This window comes from Nyctereutes procyonoides, unplaced genomic scaffold (genome assembly GCF_905146905.1).
Source record: "Nyctereutes procyonoides isolate TBG_1078 unplaced genomic scaffold, NYPRO_anot_genome, whole genome shotgun sequence".
Lineage (NCBI taxonomy): Eukaryota > Metazoa > Chordata > Mammalia > Carnivora > Canidae > Nyctereutes > Nyctereutes procyonoides.
Window position 1 is genome coordinate 8,851,472 of NW_026575146.1, and position 16,371 is coordinate 8,867,842.

Here is a 16,371-nt window from a genome sequence, read left to right on the forward strand (position 1 = left end):
TGGGTGAAACAGACAAAAGCACAAGTTTTAGCAGCCTCCCTTAAAGAAACAAAGGGGAGCTCATTGAGAGTGTTGTATAGGAAATTTGACTTGCTCACAATAAATCATGTTTGAAATCTCTAAGAGCATTGCTAACAAGCTCAGCATGGTACCCATTAAAGAGAAATTAACACCTATCTTAATCTTGACCACAATGGCCTTAATATCTGTCTCTGCTTGACTATTAAACTTTAGAAAGCTTCTTGGAGCATTTACTTCAAAAAATTTACAAACTAATTCTCTGCCCTTTTGAGATATAAATCTTTTTAAAAACTTCTTTTTTTCTTTTTAAAGATTTTATTTATATATTCATGAGAGACACGGGGGGGGGGGGGGGGGGCAGAGACACAGGCCTAGGGAGAAGCAGGCTCCATGCAGGGAGCCCAACATGGGACTGGATTCCGGGTCTCCAGGGCCATGCCCTGGGCTGAAGGTGGCGCTAAACCACTGAGCCACCCGGGCTGCTCCTTTTTAAAAGCTTCTGTATAGTTACAACACAAGAATATGTTTCTCAAGGACACGTGAGTTATCCTTTTGAAACCAACACGCTGAGTTAACAAATGCTTGATTTTACCCTAAGAAAACTGGTTGACCTGACTGATTGATGAGCTTGGTTGGGCAAGTTGAATGAACATGATAAGCTAAGACTAGAGCAACCTGGGAAGAATCCTTGCGGTTGCATAGAAGGGATCAAAAATGAGTAACTCCTGTGACAACACACCCCATGTGTAAGCAAATCGTGCTTACACTGCCACTTAATGAACAGGTGACCCATGACAAGACACAATTTCTGAATGACCATGGTCAAAAAGAAGGACACCTCCCTTTTTTCCTCTATCTAATCAGCATATTCGATTCAACCTACATAGCCATGACATCCTCACTCCTTATCCTTAAATGCACCCAACCCCAACCCTTTGGAGAGACATATCTGAAATAGTCTCTTATCTCCTTTCTTTGTAAGAAATCCTAACCCTTTGCAAAAGACCAGTGTTATGGTATTCGGTTTTCCATTGCAGGAGGGCAAATGAACTCTTTCCAGCTTGGTAACACGTTTGAAATATAATCCTGAAGGAAGATAGTGCTCCCATCTCCCTTGTCTCTTTTAGAGGATAGGAGCCTAATTTCAATGGGCATCTTGCTCCAAGTTGTAAAACTACTTGAGGTCGTAAAGATATAAGAATATACTATTCTTTTCCGTAAAACCAATTAGCAAATTCAGCACAGAGTGAACACTCCATAAATATTAAATGTTTTATCATTAAATATTGTTATAAGTTTATTGTGTAGCTTATCTCCAACCACTCCAATGCTTAATCAATATCTGATTTTTAAATGTTTTTTATGCCAGGATAGATATTACACATAATTTATAATTAAAGAAAATAAATCATGAATTTTAAATAATTTTCAAGCTAAACAGTAATTCAGTAAACCTGTAAAGCACTGGAATTCGGTATTCATTTTCAGCATTGGAGCAAAACAAACCAGAAAGCTTAAAAATGAACATTCTCCTCACTTTGCCCTAAGAAATCATTTGCTCCATTTTGAAGAAATAGTGTCTATATTCAGTTGCCTATTTTATCTGAAGTGGCTTTATCTGCTTAATTTATCTGCATAACACATTGCCAGGACCCATATGTTCAATTATTAAAACATTTGCATATGAATGCAAGGGTAAACTGGTCCCCATAGTTGGGTTTTTTTTTTTAAATGCTTTTCCTTGTAATTCAAGAGCTCTGTTTGATGAATAAATTCTCTGATCTTAAAAGTACATGCTTTACCTTGTGCCGAGTAAATGCTGCTTGATGGTCTGTTATGCTTATCTCCGAAGTAGACTGTAATTCACTAAGAAACAGCTTAATCCAGACAGAAAGGGAAAGCAACAGTTCATCAAACTGCTGGTGTTCAGCGACCACAGACTGAAGAAAAGCAATCCTATGGAGAGAAAGGTGTTAAAGTTAAAATGTCTCACAAATGAACAACGAAAGTTAATGAGACATTTTTACAATAAGCCTAATCGAGTGCAAAAGTGACATTGTCATACATGGACAAACCAAAATTTTTTGTTTTCCACTTATCAAATGCTTTCAACTTCTCAAGCTCTCAGTTTTCCACATCTCACTTAACATCACCACCGTCCCTGAGGTGGGCCTACAAGCCATTCTTCATGCCTCTAGTTCTTTTTTTTTTTTCTTTAAGATTTATTTATTTATTCATGAGAGACACACGCAGAGAGAGAGGGAGGCAGAGACACAGGCAGAGGGAGAAGTAGGCTCCATGAGGGGAGCCCGATCTAGGACTTGATCCCAGATCCTGGGATCATGCCCTGAGCCGAAGGCAGACGCCCAACCACTAAGACACCCAGGTGTCCCCATGCCTCCAGTTCTTGACCACCACGTCTAATCTGTGCATACCATGCACCCCAACACACACAACACAGTGTGTCAGCACCCCTACTACAGATATTTATTCTATGCTCTCCTCTCCATTTCCACAAGCCTCCGGGGTCTAAATTGCTTCATCTCTTGCCTGGCCTCCTCAATGACATCCTTCCTACTACCACTGTCTCTACAATTCACTCTCTAGGTAAGAGCCAGGAATAATTTTAATGTAATCAGAACATTGTGAAGCTTAAACATGGAGGTAAATTTCCTTATTCCACAAAAGCAGGCAAACTCCACAAGTCCTTACTGCAATCTGTGAGGGACCCCACATAATCAACTTATCTCATCTGATACAGTGCTGCTCCACACTACCATCGCCTCTGTTGAGAAATACCATGGGAAGCAAAATTTTAATTACCATTTTTCTCCTGTACACAAATAGCTTTGGCAAAAATAATACAAACATGAGCAACCTTACCCTCTTCAATATTTGTCAATCACTTTGATCATCTGCCCAAATGGTAAGAAAAAAATTTTAGACTGAGGTTCATCAGAAATGCTAATTTTTGAACACTTTGAGGTTTTTCTTCTTTCTTTGTTTTATATTTTAATTCCAGTATAGTTAACATATAGTATTATGTTAGTTTCAGGTGTACAAAATAGTGATTCAACAACTCTACACATTATCCAGTGCTCATCACAAGAAGTATACTCTCAATCCTTTTCACTTATTTCACCCCTCTCCCCCCACCTTCCCTCTAGTCACCATCAGTGTGTTCTCAAGAGTCTGTTTTTTGGTTTGTCTCTTTTTTTCTTTGCTCATTTGTTTTGCTTCTTAAATTCCATATATGAGTGAAATACTGAAATCATATGATATTTGTCTTTCTCTTATATTCTCTAGATTCATTCATGTTGTTGCAAATGGCAAGGTTTCATTCTTTTTATGGCTGAGTAATATTCCATTGTATATATATAATCCATTTCTTCTTCATCTGTTCATCTATTGATCGACATTGGGCTGCCTCCATAATTTGGCTACCGTAAATAATGCTGCAATAAACATAGGGGTGCATACATCTTTTCAAATTAGTGTTTTTGTATTCTTTGTGTAATTAATTGCACAATTACTAGATCATACAATTCCATTTTAATTTTTTTTTTTTGAGGAACCTGCATACTGTTTTCCACAGTGGCTGCACCAGTTTGCATCCTCACTGACAGTACACAAGGGTTCCTTTTTCTCCACATCCTGGCCAACACTTGTTTCTTGTGTTTTTGATTTTAGCTATTCTGACAGGTGTGAGAGGATATCTCGTGGTTTTGATTTGCATTTCCCTGATGATGAATGAGGTTGAACATCTTTTTATGTATCTATTGACCATCCATATGTATTCTTTGGAGAAATGTCTGTTCATGTCATCTGCTCGTTTTTAAGTTGGATTATTTGTTTTTTTTGGGTGTTGGGTTGTATAAGTTCTTTACATATTTTGAATACTGACCCTTTTTTTAATTGAATACTATCCCTTTATTGGATATGTCATTTACAAATATCTTCTCCCATTCAGTAGGTTGTCTTTTAGTTTTGTTGGTTGTTTTCTTTGCCATAGCACTTTTATTTTTTAAATGACAAAGTAATTTCTTTCCCTTCTATACTTATCTGAATAGCTTGGCTATGTAAAAGCAAATAAAAACTCTGCTTTCTTAAATTTATATGCTTACCACTTAAAAAATGAATGATATAAATATTTTTTTTAAATCCAACCTTTTGCTAATTATCTGTGGCAAATCTCTCCATCTTTCATCCAACTGTTCCAAATGTAGTTTCATCATTTTCACATCATCTTTGGAGGCCACAGAGAATAGTGATTCCTTCAATTGCAAAAGGTTGCTGTAGACTGAGGCCTGGGATACAACTTCATTTTGCAGTGCCTAAGAAAAGCAGAATACATTATAGATCTCAAGCTGGGATGATTGACTAGGAAGGATCATGTGACACAAGTAGTTGCTGTCCAAAGGCTTTGCATTCTTGCAAAACAGAGGTCACTGGGACCAGGCTTAAAGAGAGTTTTTATTACTTGATTCAGAATGGATCTGCTTCACCTTTAATGAAACACTTAAAATACTACTGAAACCTGAATTAGTTTTCAAGAATCTGAGTTCTATTAATTTAGGCAACTTTAGAAGCTGTAGAATTTCTTTCAAGATGAAGAAACTGTGTGGGTAAAGAGAATCAAGAAAAGCTATTGCTAAAGAGAAATAATGCCTATCTAACAATAATAGAGATGCAACTCTGGGTACCAGAAATGTGGTGTCCTTCTTCATTTAAAGACTATATTAGGCCAAACTGGGGAACGTAAGGGCTCTTCATTTGTTTTCATGCAACAGAATGACTTATTTTTAATCAGGCAATGAACCTGTAAGGTGCTGTGAGTGGCACATAAAAACATAAAAGTTGTGATTCCTATCTAATAAGAGATAAAAGAAGCACATACAGATACCTAACAACATAACAGACGCATGGTAGAAAATTGATATTCAAATGTGTTGAGAGGTGTGTTAGGGGTGTGTGAATGTAGGGGTGGGAGTGGGGAGGATGGGAGAGGGAGGCAGGATGGGGGTGTGCGGTGGTGGGTTGGGGGCGGGAGGGTGGGTGGTGATTGCTATAGTAGGGTGTGCACACCCAGGCGGGTGATTGATGGAAGTGAGTGGGTGGAGGTTATGGGGGGTGGTGTGGGGCGGATTATAGGTGTGGGTGGGTGGGGGGAGTGGGGAGAGGATGAGTTGGGAGGGGAAGTGTGGGGCATTTGGTTTGGTGGTGGGGTGGTGGAATAGTGAAGGGGTTGATGGTTTGTAATATTGATGTAAATGGTTTGAGTTGAATTAATTATTTTAATATATTTGAATTTGTTGGTATTTTTGGAATGGGTATGAGTGAGTATAGGGAAGTTGGTGAGGATTGAAGGATAAAGAGGGAAAAGTTAAGGGTATATGTAGGAGGGGTTTGGGGTGTGGTTGTGGGGTGTGAATTGTGAGGGGGAAGGGGGTTGTTTTTGATGGTAGGGAAAAGTTTATAGTATATGTGGGGTGTTTTTTTGTTTGAGGGGGGAAGATGGTTTTGGAGAGTGAAGATTTATTTTATGATTGGGGAGTGGTATTAGGGATTGTGGTTGGATTTGATGGTAAATGGTTATTTTTGATGTTTTTAATTTTAGTTTTAAAGGTTAGGATTTGTTGGAGTTTTATGTTATTAAAGTGAATTTTGTAGTTGTTATAGATAATATTTGACTCTGTCTGAAGAAATGTCCATTTCTGGGGAACTGGTTATTGCTTCACACCGCTCTAACCAGGTTAAAAAGGTTGATAATTCTTTCTCCAACCTAGAGAAAGCAGAGATGAGAGACAAACTTATTCAAAATAATCATGCCAGAAAACGAAACCTTTCAAGTTGGAGGTCCAACACAAACCATTATGAATAATACAATGTTGATTATCTTATTTCTAGATGTGAAGGTAAAAATACCATTCTCTTCACATTCATATGTATATTTGGACCCATGTTTACATCTGTGTAATATGAAGGATACACATACATCTTCTCCACTTTCAGGGGTCTTCAGCTTCTACAAAGACCAACAAGATCTTCCCATATTAGACACATAAGTTGTGTTTTATACCTGGGACGATTATTTCCCAACAGCTGGTCCAGAATTTCCTACTTAAGAGTGGTGGCTGAAATCCATGCTGCCAACTCAGGAAGGAAGGCTGCTCACCTCTGCCAGTGGGCCAGCAGTTTCTCTAGTGCAGTCTGCCTCTCCTTGGCCTGACTCTGCATCTCCTGGTACCTCTGCTGCAGGGCAGCTGCCTCCTGAACACAGGAACCTCTGCTGGCGACCTTCTGGGCGCTGGCTGAGGTGGTGGCCACTGTACTGCTCAGTGCCTCCAGAGCCTGGCAGAGGTCCTGACAAGAGGCAAAAGGAATACAAAGAAAGCAAAGCATCAAGAAATGAGGCCTATGTTGTTCTTTGAGATCCATTATCACTAAAAATTTTCCGTCAGTCCATGGTTTTCAGCAAGACATAGTTAAAGTGACTTCTGAATCCTGAAGTCAAAAATGAAAATGGAAAGGCTCTTCCCCAAATAAGAATTTATTGCTGTAATATGAATAATTTCAACTTTCCCTTAATGATTCAGTTTGTGAAATTATTCATTTTATGCCAAATGTATATTTTAAAAAACTCTATTTAATTTATAAGAGCTATATGTAACATCCCATAATCTCTATAAAAATTATAAAGGGAGTATTATGGCTGACATAGCTATTAGGAATCAGTGATAATAATAATAATAATAACAATGGTGCCTCAGAATGTGGCAGGTACTATGTTATGTGCATGTCATATATTAACTCATTTAATTTTCATAAGAATCTTAAGAGTTATGTTCTTTTATTATCCTCATTTTAGAGATCAGATAATCAAGACAGAAAAATAATCTGCTTTAAGAAATATAAATACTAGAAAAAATAGAATATTATACTCTCTGGTACTCAATTATTAGCTTACTTAACTATTAAAATAATTCCATGAAATTCCATTTTCCTACTTTTCATCATGTTTTGGGTATTTAAAAAAATTATCTAAGTAGCACAAAAAATGCATTCCTTTTTTAAATAAGGATTTTATTTATTTATTTGAGACAGAGAGAGAGAGAGAAAGAGAGAGAGCGCAAGGGGGAGGGGCAAATGAAGGGGGAAGAGCAGACTCTCTGCCCAGCTGGAAGCCCTGCCTTGGCTCCACCACAGGACCCTGAGATCATGACCTGAGCTGAAGGCAGCCTCTTAGCCAAATGAGCCACCCAGGTGCCCACATTCTTATTATAAGTTTTCAAATGATATAAACTCCACTCTCCTTTCCAAATGTGCATTTGTTACATGGTTTTTATCACTGCAGCCCCGTCCCCTGGCAAACATGCACATACATAGGGGTAACAAGTTTTTTTTTTTAATTAGCACAATGGTAACGCATGCCTTTTAGTTTTCTTTGTGCCTGATTCTCTCCCTTTGCTCCCTCCCTAAATTACACCAAAGGCATCTGTTCATTGCTCTGTGAACATCCCACAGTAGTCACCAGTTCAGGCACCAGACCAAAAAAGCCAGTCATTGGTTAAAGGTTAATGAGGGCATACTATTTGCATATCTGACTGTTGTGGGTTGAAATCTAAAATCTGCTCTGCATATGTATGTTTTATGCACATCTGACTTTTTGTAATGCTCCCAAGAAGAAACAATTTACTAAAGCTATTATCAGAAAAAGATACATGTCGTAAGTATGAGAAAGAAATATTATAAATGAATACTCCTTTAATATGCATTTTTAATAAAAACTTATCTGCACACTTGTATTTCTTGTGTTATATGAAGTGAATATGTTTGATTTATATTATTCCTCAAGTAACATAAAAAACCCTTTCAATTTTAACCATCATGAAAATATTTATTATGTTTCCTAGCAGGAATTATCATATTCCTCTTACCATATGTTCTTGGAGAACTTTGTATGTTTCTGTGGCTGACGAACATATTTTAACTGGATCAGCAAGTTTATCTTCAAATTCAGACACAGATTTCTGGATCTAAAATATTATGAAATATAAAGATAATGGAAAAATGTACATCAAGGCAGAAAAAAGTTATTAAGGAAGCAACATGCTTATCTTTCTGGATAGCTTTCAATTAAATGATAATAAATACATACTTAAAAAATCTAAAATCAGTGTGTCCCATTATTTGAAAGGGATTGATAAGCATTAATGCCTATCTGAACATAATGTATAATAACTTTTTCTTATTCCCTCAAAAAAGGTACCACATGAATAATGAAAAACTTAGTCATCATTGACAACTTGGTAAAGGATTAGTTAATTGTGTCTTCCCTTAGTCCACTATTTATTGCATTTCATTATAAATGCAATAAAAGTGATAATTTCGGAATGCATGGACCCATTCTTACCTTTCTAAGATTCTCTTCAAACTTTTGCTGCTGAGATAAATGTCCCAGGATTGTTCCTTCCAAGCACTGTGCATGCTCTCGGAGTTCTTCCCAATACCTTCTTATTTGTGTCAACTTGGCTTTGATTCGAGCAGATTCTCCAGTGGTGACAAACTGAGCAAAAGATTGAGCTGATTCTTCTAGCTCTGTAATACTGCTGAGCTTGCTTTGTATTTCCTGAATTATGACCTAATATTTAAAATAAGAAAAATGACAATATAGGCTAAGCAAGCTTGTCTTCCTGAAATGATACATTATCTGCAGAGAGAAACTCAGAGAGATCTTCTTAGCTGACATTTCAACATACTTGGACCATTAGAGAGCAGCTATGAACAAATACCATATGTTTCCTCACCTTATTTGGAGAGGAGAGATATGCAATGTCTGAAAAATACAAAATGATGGTGTTCGTGCTCACTGCACTTTATTTTTATTTTGAAAATAAAGAGAAAGAGCTAACTTTTTGCAGAGAAGTAGGGAGATGTCCTTGTATTTCATATTTTTCATTTTTGCATTTCATGTTTTACCAAACAAGAAGTATGTCTAGAGGTAAAGAAAATTCTCTGCTTATCCTAAGAGTCATACCTTTTGCCAGCTGATCTGGGAAGCAGTGTGTTCCAGTAACTCGTAGAAATGCTAATATTGACATTCATATAATTTTCCTCAAATATAGTTGAGTATTTCATATTTACCAAACTAAAAGCTTTTCTGATTCCACTCTTACCTAAAACCAGTTTTTTTTCAAATTTATTATCTTTATGCCAGTGGTTATCAAATTTGGAATACATTAGGATTACCTGGCCCCCATCCTCAGGGACTCAGGATCAGCAGGTGAGGCCAAGACTTTGCACTTCTATCAAATACCTAGGCGATGCTGCTCCTGCTTATGCAAGCTGTACTCTGAACCACTGTCTTACTCATTAGCTGTAGGCTCCACAATGAAAGGCCTACATACTATCATTTCCATTTGGAGCAGGATGACACTTCATATATTAGTAACACATGAAAAGTACTGAAAGCCACTAAGGATGTGTGTGGGGGGAAGAAGGCACGTCTGTCACAAACACAGAGGCTTATTTATACATAAGATAATGAAAATGATTTCTCTGAGAAAAAAGCCAAACCTTCCAATCAAATACAGCCAAAAATTCAGACAAGTCTCAGTTTCAAATAATTTAAATGGAGAATTCTGTTACCCTAGGGAAAAAAAATGTGTGACTTATGTCTACATGAGACAACATAGTCAGAAATAACTTCTGTCTAGATGAGACAATCAGAAATAACTCGCATCAGATTTGTGCCAGGTGCTCATCACTTACTGATTTTTATTTTTCCTATGAATCACTAGAGTGGTATATCTAATAGATATTTGTTATTTGAACATGAATACAACCTTTCTTTGTTTTGCTCTTTTTCAAGATGATGTTTTTTTAGAAAAATTACTCATAAATTCAACAAAAATATATTTGGTATCTCCTATGTGCCAAAATTGTTCTAGGTGCTTGTAACACCTCAGTGAAGCAATCTTAAATAAAACAAAATTTCTTAGTTTTTACAGTAATACACATTATCAACAAATTCATAAGTGCAAACTATGTAATCATATTATTGGATTCCAATCCAGAAAAGGAAGATGGAAGATGAACCCAGGGTATGTTCTTATCATTTGGAAATTATCAATTAAGAATAAAAAATCAGTCAATTTGGAATAGCATGGCCTTATAGATAAAAACCTTTTTGACAATGCAAATGCTTCAGTAATTTTAGTCCTAAGCTTGTTTAAAGTGAAACATTATGACAGGTGTTACCTTATTTCTAATATTTCCTATAATTTGGTCTCCGTATGGAAAGAGAACATGAACCTACTAGCCTAAATTTCACAGTACTAGTGTATTCCACACCATCTTTGCTTATTTCTAGCAAATACTTCGTTCCTATTATTCATATTCATTTAATACATCTTTAGATAGCTTTCAAATGCCATAGTGGAATGTTAAGATGTATTTCTAGTCTAAATGGTATTGAAATATACAATTAAATGTTTATATATTTAAATATAAAATGTGTAATCATTTTGTTTCCCAAAGAGTAAAGAGGCAACGACAGTTGATCATTGATATACTTCAGAAGCCCTGGAATTGAATTAAGGTTTAAATAATAATAAACTGAATTATAGCAAGAATTAGCACATTAAAAAGTGTATGCCAAAAATTTTTGAAATCATTTTTTTTGAAAGCATTTTTTGATAAAAGTATTTAAATGTACTATTCTTTGTTTACTTAGGATTAGTGAAATGATCAAATAACTACTTTCAAATACAGTTTTAGAGATTAAACATATTTTATGTATATTCCTTAGCAGGTTGACATCTATTTTCCCTAGTATACCACACAAAACATAAGCAGACTCCATATACCAGACTCTATGTATCCTTGATTGCAAAAGATGTGTGATAAACCAGGATAATCTATGCAGCAACGTAATTGTAGCTAAGGGACGTGGTACCCCTCCACTGTGCAGATGGTAATGACTTTTTCTGATCCATAATGTGAAATACATTGGTATTTATTTTACTATTTTTAATTGAATGAAATGGCAGAGGGTTTTCCCATTTTTTTAAAAAATGAGATTAGATAGAAAAAGTGGCTGCATTTTGCAAGTGTGTTGTGTAAAAATTGTATAAAAGAAAGAATTCATTACTTTCAGTCCATTTTTTCTTAAATGATTTGAATGAAGTGAACAATGACTATCTATGCACATGGTCATTTTAGAACTGGGAGAACTAAAGTATCTGAGTATTTCAGTCTGTGCCCAAAGGTCATCATAAATGAAAGACAGTGGAGTCTGATGGCTTCACCTAAAGAAAGTAATCGCTCCTCCCTGTGGTTTGTGAGGGTAAATGCCACTAGTATTGAGCTAGCTGTTTGGAATAATACTTAAAATGTACAATTGTAAGTGATAAATACATTTCGTGTTGCATAGGTGAATCAACAAAGCACTCCAATGGGGTTAATTCAAAATCAAGGAAAAGAATAATGTAACCATAAAAACATTTTAATGATATTGCACACAATACTGACTTTGAATGCATAAGTCAGAAAATATTAATACATAATTCCAACTATAAAGTGTTGCCCAGTATCAATCAAGACCTCTCAGCTCAGCATTTGTGTGAATTGAATTTTAATAGAGTCACATAGCAATGAAAGATTTGTCATGGGCCAACTAGCATTTGATGAAATAATGTAAGAAAGGAGTTCTTAAAAGCTAGATATGGATTATAAATGTAACGTGTGAGCAGGTCACCTTAATCTGGTGGATTTGCATGTCCATGGCAGATGACGAAGTTTCCAAGGCATTGAGTTCTTTTTCTTTCTCAGTTATCCAGATGGACAGGGTCTCAAAATTATTGCCAAAATGATCCCACTTGTTTTTCACCATTTCCATGGTTTTAATACTAAAATTAACCAAATTAAGTAAATAAAATGCAGTATTTTAATAGAAAACAATAATACATTTTCCTTTAATTCACCACTTGTAAAGATAGCGAAGCATTTGTGACCATGTGAAAGTGAAACTATTGGAACAGGAAAGAAATGCACATTTGAACTGAGTAATAGTCCACAAGTCTTCCTATTTATCTCCTCTGAGAATGAGCATTTAACGAGGTAGTATCTACACTATGTCATGAATGGAACTGTGCTTTGAACAAAATATTACTAGGTACAAAGGGGTTTGAATCCAGGTATAATCTAGGTAAACTCTTCATACGACCAGTAGTTGCCAGGACTTTTAATAAGCTGCCCACATAAATTCCAGTGTACAGAGTCTTTTAGCAGTCCTGCTCTTGTGGACATGGTCTTTTGCTCTTAAGAGCAGAGATACTGCAGGGATACTCTATACTCAAAGATCTTTATAAAATGTACCTTTGTGAATCAAGAGAGAGCTTGTAATCTGAATCTCATGCTGCCTTACAGGAACTGCTTCTATCATTAGAGCTAAGCCTGCAATTTATAACCTATAACGATTTCAGCTAAATTTAGATGTTTGTACAGTCTTGATTCCAAAAGACTCATACATTCTTGTACATGAGCACCCTAACTGCTTTTAGAAAATTTGGGCTTTATTTGTTACAAATCTAGTGAATAAAATTTCAGCTATAGATGTCCAGTTTGTAACAGCTATGCATATATAACCATGTGTTTATGGTTTTCAGTTAGAAAAAGACTAAGAAACTAACAGTATATCATTGAACTGATAAGTCTTAGGGTTAAAAAAAAAATGAAAGAATTTCCCGGTTTACCAAAAGGCACTTGAAGACATCAAGAAGAATGCAGTGGCATCGTTGAATGTTAAATTAAATAATATTGCAGTCTCTAATGTATACCCTGGATGTGCCTAATGCTCTCATCAGTAGTTAATGCAAGCGAAGTTATATTGCAAGTTTTCAAATGAAATAAATTCAAATGGGTATTTCTAATAAAAGTAGCTTCTTTTCTAATAAACTCTCAGTTTCATCATTTCCATAACTTGATGGATAATATTTAATATAAAGTTCTCAAAGTTTTAAGTCATAATTTCCTTTAAATTATTTAACAAATTTTAAAGTTTAGGCAAACATACAATGTTAATTTCCAGGTGTCACTGGTTTTAAAAACAAATTTTACATTTTAAAATCCACTTTAGAAATTATATCCTCTTAAGAATAATATGTGTTGGTGATTTGCCAGTAAAGAACTTTTAATAAAAATGTGCAGTCATTAATATGTTGAGGAACATTGGCCATATCGTCATATATTTATCCCCTCCAAATTTTTTTTGTTTATTTTGTACATAATAGCATACCATAGGCCAAACTATTTTTTCTTTCTTTTTAAATAAACAAATATTAAATGTTGAAAAGTAAAATAAATTTTTGAAGTTAATTTTTGGAAACAGTATATCAATTAGTGACAATTTGAATATTGAGGCACTATAAACAAGCTCTGTGAGCTTCTTGGAGATAGAGACACTTAGTCTATGTCACACATATTTAGGCCCAGCATCTATACAATCAAAATATCTCTTCTTCCCTCTAACTGGTGACAGCAGTACAATACAATAAAAAAAATATTTTAAATATTGGTTCTCTTTTGATATTGCATGAAGGCCACAGAATTTAATAGATATGGCTTTCTCATGAACAAAGTCAGTTTACAATACAAAACCACATCCCTTATATTTTTCTGCTCTGTTATATAGACGATGGTTTCTGTCTTGGTGACACTTTCTTTTGAACTGTGAGTTGCTTCCTCAAAACATGCTGAAATACACAGACACTTTGAGATTTTAAAGGAATGTTTTGAATACAATATACAGGAAAGACTGTATGAAACTTTATCTCAGAGAAGAAAGTTTAGGACTTGTCAAGCACATACTCTTCTTCAAGTGTGTCTTCTAATTTTTTGACTTGCTCTTTGATTGACTTGGCCTGCTGCTGAAGCAGCTGCTTATTTTTGGGCCCAAGTGGTATCTCAGAAGCTTCCTTCACAAGATTTTCAGCCTGGACTGCAATACCTTCTGTTCGTTTAGAAAACTCCTAGAAAAAGATATCATAATTGTTAGGAAGGCATCTTCTATTAAATTCTGCTCTCAGCTAAACTGCATATACTTGCAGAGTCTCTACTAGAAAAGATGAATGGCTAGATAGATTCATTCACATATGAATAGTAGTATATAATATTTGTAGCAACAAGACAGACTTCTATACATCATGACCAGAATAAACACTTCACTAACTTATTTTCATTTTATATACACAGCCAGATATCTACATTCACAGTTATCCATCAATTCTCACAAAAATCTTTTTCCATTGTTTCCTGGTTTGTGTTTATTGCTTAGAATTCTGAGCTGCATTATAATAACTAACTTTTCCACAAATATCTTAGTTTATTATATAGGCCTCATTCAGGCAATGATCAACAGTGATTGTTTTTCAATCATAGAGGTAAGAGATTTCTAGGACAATAAATATAAATATTTTTAATTTGAAGAATATTTTAGTCAATACAGTGTATCACTGATACCTATAAAGAAACATTTTGTTAACTCATTCCCCTAAAAGAGAGCTGACCTGATCTTAATGCTATTAAATCTTATTCACTATGTACCTATACTATATGATGAAAAGAAGATAAGTTCTCAATCAGTCGAACCTGGACTAGCACTCCAGATTTGTTAATTACTAGTTGTTTGACTTTGGTGAATTATTCTTCAGGATTTCATATAAAATGCAGATAATAATGCTTTCCTTGTAAGGTTGCTGTTAGCATCTGATTACCAATTTCATTTTTAAGTACCTGGCATCTAGCAGGTACCTATTATTGCTTTTTTAATGTACCTTACACAAAATTAAGGACAAAATGGTTTACAAAATTCATACATTGATTTTCATTAATAATGAACTACTTCAATTCAAAGATGAATTTAATATGGGTGAGGCACTGGTAAATTTGAACTGTTACCTGAATTTTGTCAGGTAAATGTATCAGAAACCAAATTTATAAAGCTAAACCCAGAGATAATCTTGTATGAAAAAAAAATTAGCTTAGTGTCTTATTTCTTCTCATGGAAGAGAAACTCACAGGAGATTTAAATTTTGATAAGAAACTCCTCTCTCCAAAATAGGTAATGAATTCTGACGTAAATATTTCAAAGGTAAGAATTCTGAGAGCCATCTCTTCTCACAGAGTATCTCCCAGATTTATTACATAATAGTATGTAGTAAGATAGTTACTACATAATACTACTGTATATTCACGTTTGAAAGAAAGTCCTCATGGAAATATCAACATTACTTCATGGTGAATTCATCTGTGAAGACTGTCAGAACCCCATGAACAAAATCAAAAGTGCAAAATAGTATTTTTTCCCCCACCATTTCCCAGAGCCCAAGAAAATCATGGAGAAAGTGGAGTTATGTCTGAAAATGCTTAGATACATTCAATCTAAGAGCCTTCTATAGGAACTATGTATGGGGAAAGCATATTGCAGAGGAATGCAAAGGACAGAATGATGTTGATAAAAACAAATTGAACCAAAATAGAATAATGGTATAAGGCTTTATCTCTAAGTCCTAAAAAGAAGTCATGAGGCCACAGTAGGTGCAGCAGGGAAGGATGGACTCTGGCATCAGAGAGGTCTAGAGTTGAAACCAGACTATGTCCCTCACTGGCTGTGTGAACCTGAGTCACATAACTCTCTGAATTTTCATTTCCTCATATTGCCTTGCTGTAAAGAATAAACATGATATTGCCATGGGCTCCCTACCACATGCTGGCAGACAGAAAGCACTCAAGTCCTTTAGCACAACCACACAAGGGCTACAACTAGAATGAAGGCTGTATTAACAATGTCGACTGAGCAAAGAAATAGAGAACAATTATTATGGATTACATGTGCATGTGCAACAGCATACATAAACAGTAAAGTAGCTTAGTTTTTCAATGAAAAATCTAGTAGGTAAAGGTATGTGTTCTGGACCTCTGAGGTTTGAATCCCAACCTCACCAATTAGTAATCCTGAGATCTTGGATAAAATCATTAACAACTCTGTACCTTATATTTCCTCATTCATCACAATAGTATTCATAATGACACCTATTTCTTAGGATTGTTCTGGAGATTAAAGAAGATGATAAATATCAAGTGATTAGGGCAGCCCCAGTGGCGCTGTGGTTTAGCGCCACCTGCAGCCTAGGGAGTGATCCTGGAGACCCAGGATCGAGTCCTACAGGCTCTCTGCATGGAGCCTGCTTCTCCCTCTGCCGGTGTCTCTGCCTCTCTCTCTCTCTCTCTCTCTCTCTCTCTCTCTCTCTCTCTATGAATACATAAATAAAATCTTTTAAAAAAATCAAG

At 35.5% G+C, this 16,371-nt stretch overlaps 2 protein-coding genes across 8 annotated transcripts in view; both read right to left on the reverse strand.

The window, feature by feature from the left end:
• Positions 1 to 4,295, reverse strand: part of SYNE1 (spectrin repeat containing nuclear envelope protein 1) — a 255,312-nt gene extending 251,017 nt beyond the window's left edge. For 4 of the 7 annotated variants that reach the window (XM_055311234.1, XM_055311233.1, XM_055311230.1 and 1 more), the window contains exons 1-2: positions 4,189 to 4,293; positions 1,824 to 1,977 (exon numbers count right to left, since the gene is read on the reverse strand). In XM_055311234.1, coding sequence (XP_055167209.1) covers positions 1,824 to 1,977; positions 4,189 to 4,256 — 222 coding nt within the window. In that variant the 5' untranslated portion in view covers positions 4,257 to 4,293. Of the gene's footprint in view, positions 1 to 1,823; positions 1,978 to 4,188 lie in introns of all 7 variants that reach the window. The other 3 variants (XM_055311232.1, XM_055311235.1, XM_055311236.1) reach the window with 2 other exon arrangements.
• Positions 4,296 to 5,694: 1,399 nt separating this feature from the next.
• LOC129499786 (nesprin-1-like) overlaps positions 5,695 to 16,371 on the reverse strand; it is a 185,813-nt gene continuing 175,136 nt past the window's right edge. The window contains exons 32-37 of the mRNA XM_055309655.1: positions 13,891 to 14,051; positions 11,780 to 11,930; positions 8,435 to 8,662; positions 7,959 to 8,057; positions 6,197 to 6,384; positions 5,695 to 5,803 (exon numbers count right to left, since the gene is read on the reverse strand). Coding sequence (XP_055165630.1) covers positions 5,695 to 5,803; positions 6,197 to 6,384; positions 7,959 to 8,057; positions 8,435 to 8,662; positions 11,780 to 11,930; positions 13,891 to 14,051 — 936 coding nt within the window. The remainder of the gene's footprint in view (positions 5,804 to 6,196; positions 6,385 to 7,958; positions 8,058 to 8,434; positions 8,663 to 11,779; positions 11,931 to 13,890; positions 14,052 to 16,371) is intronic.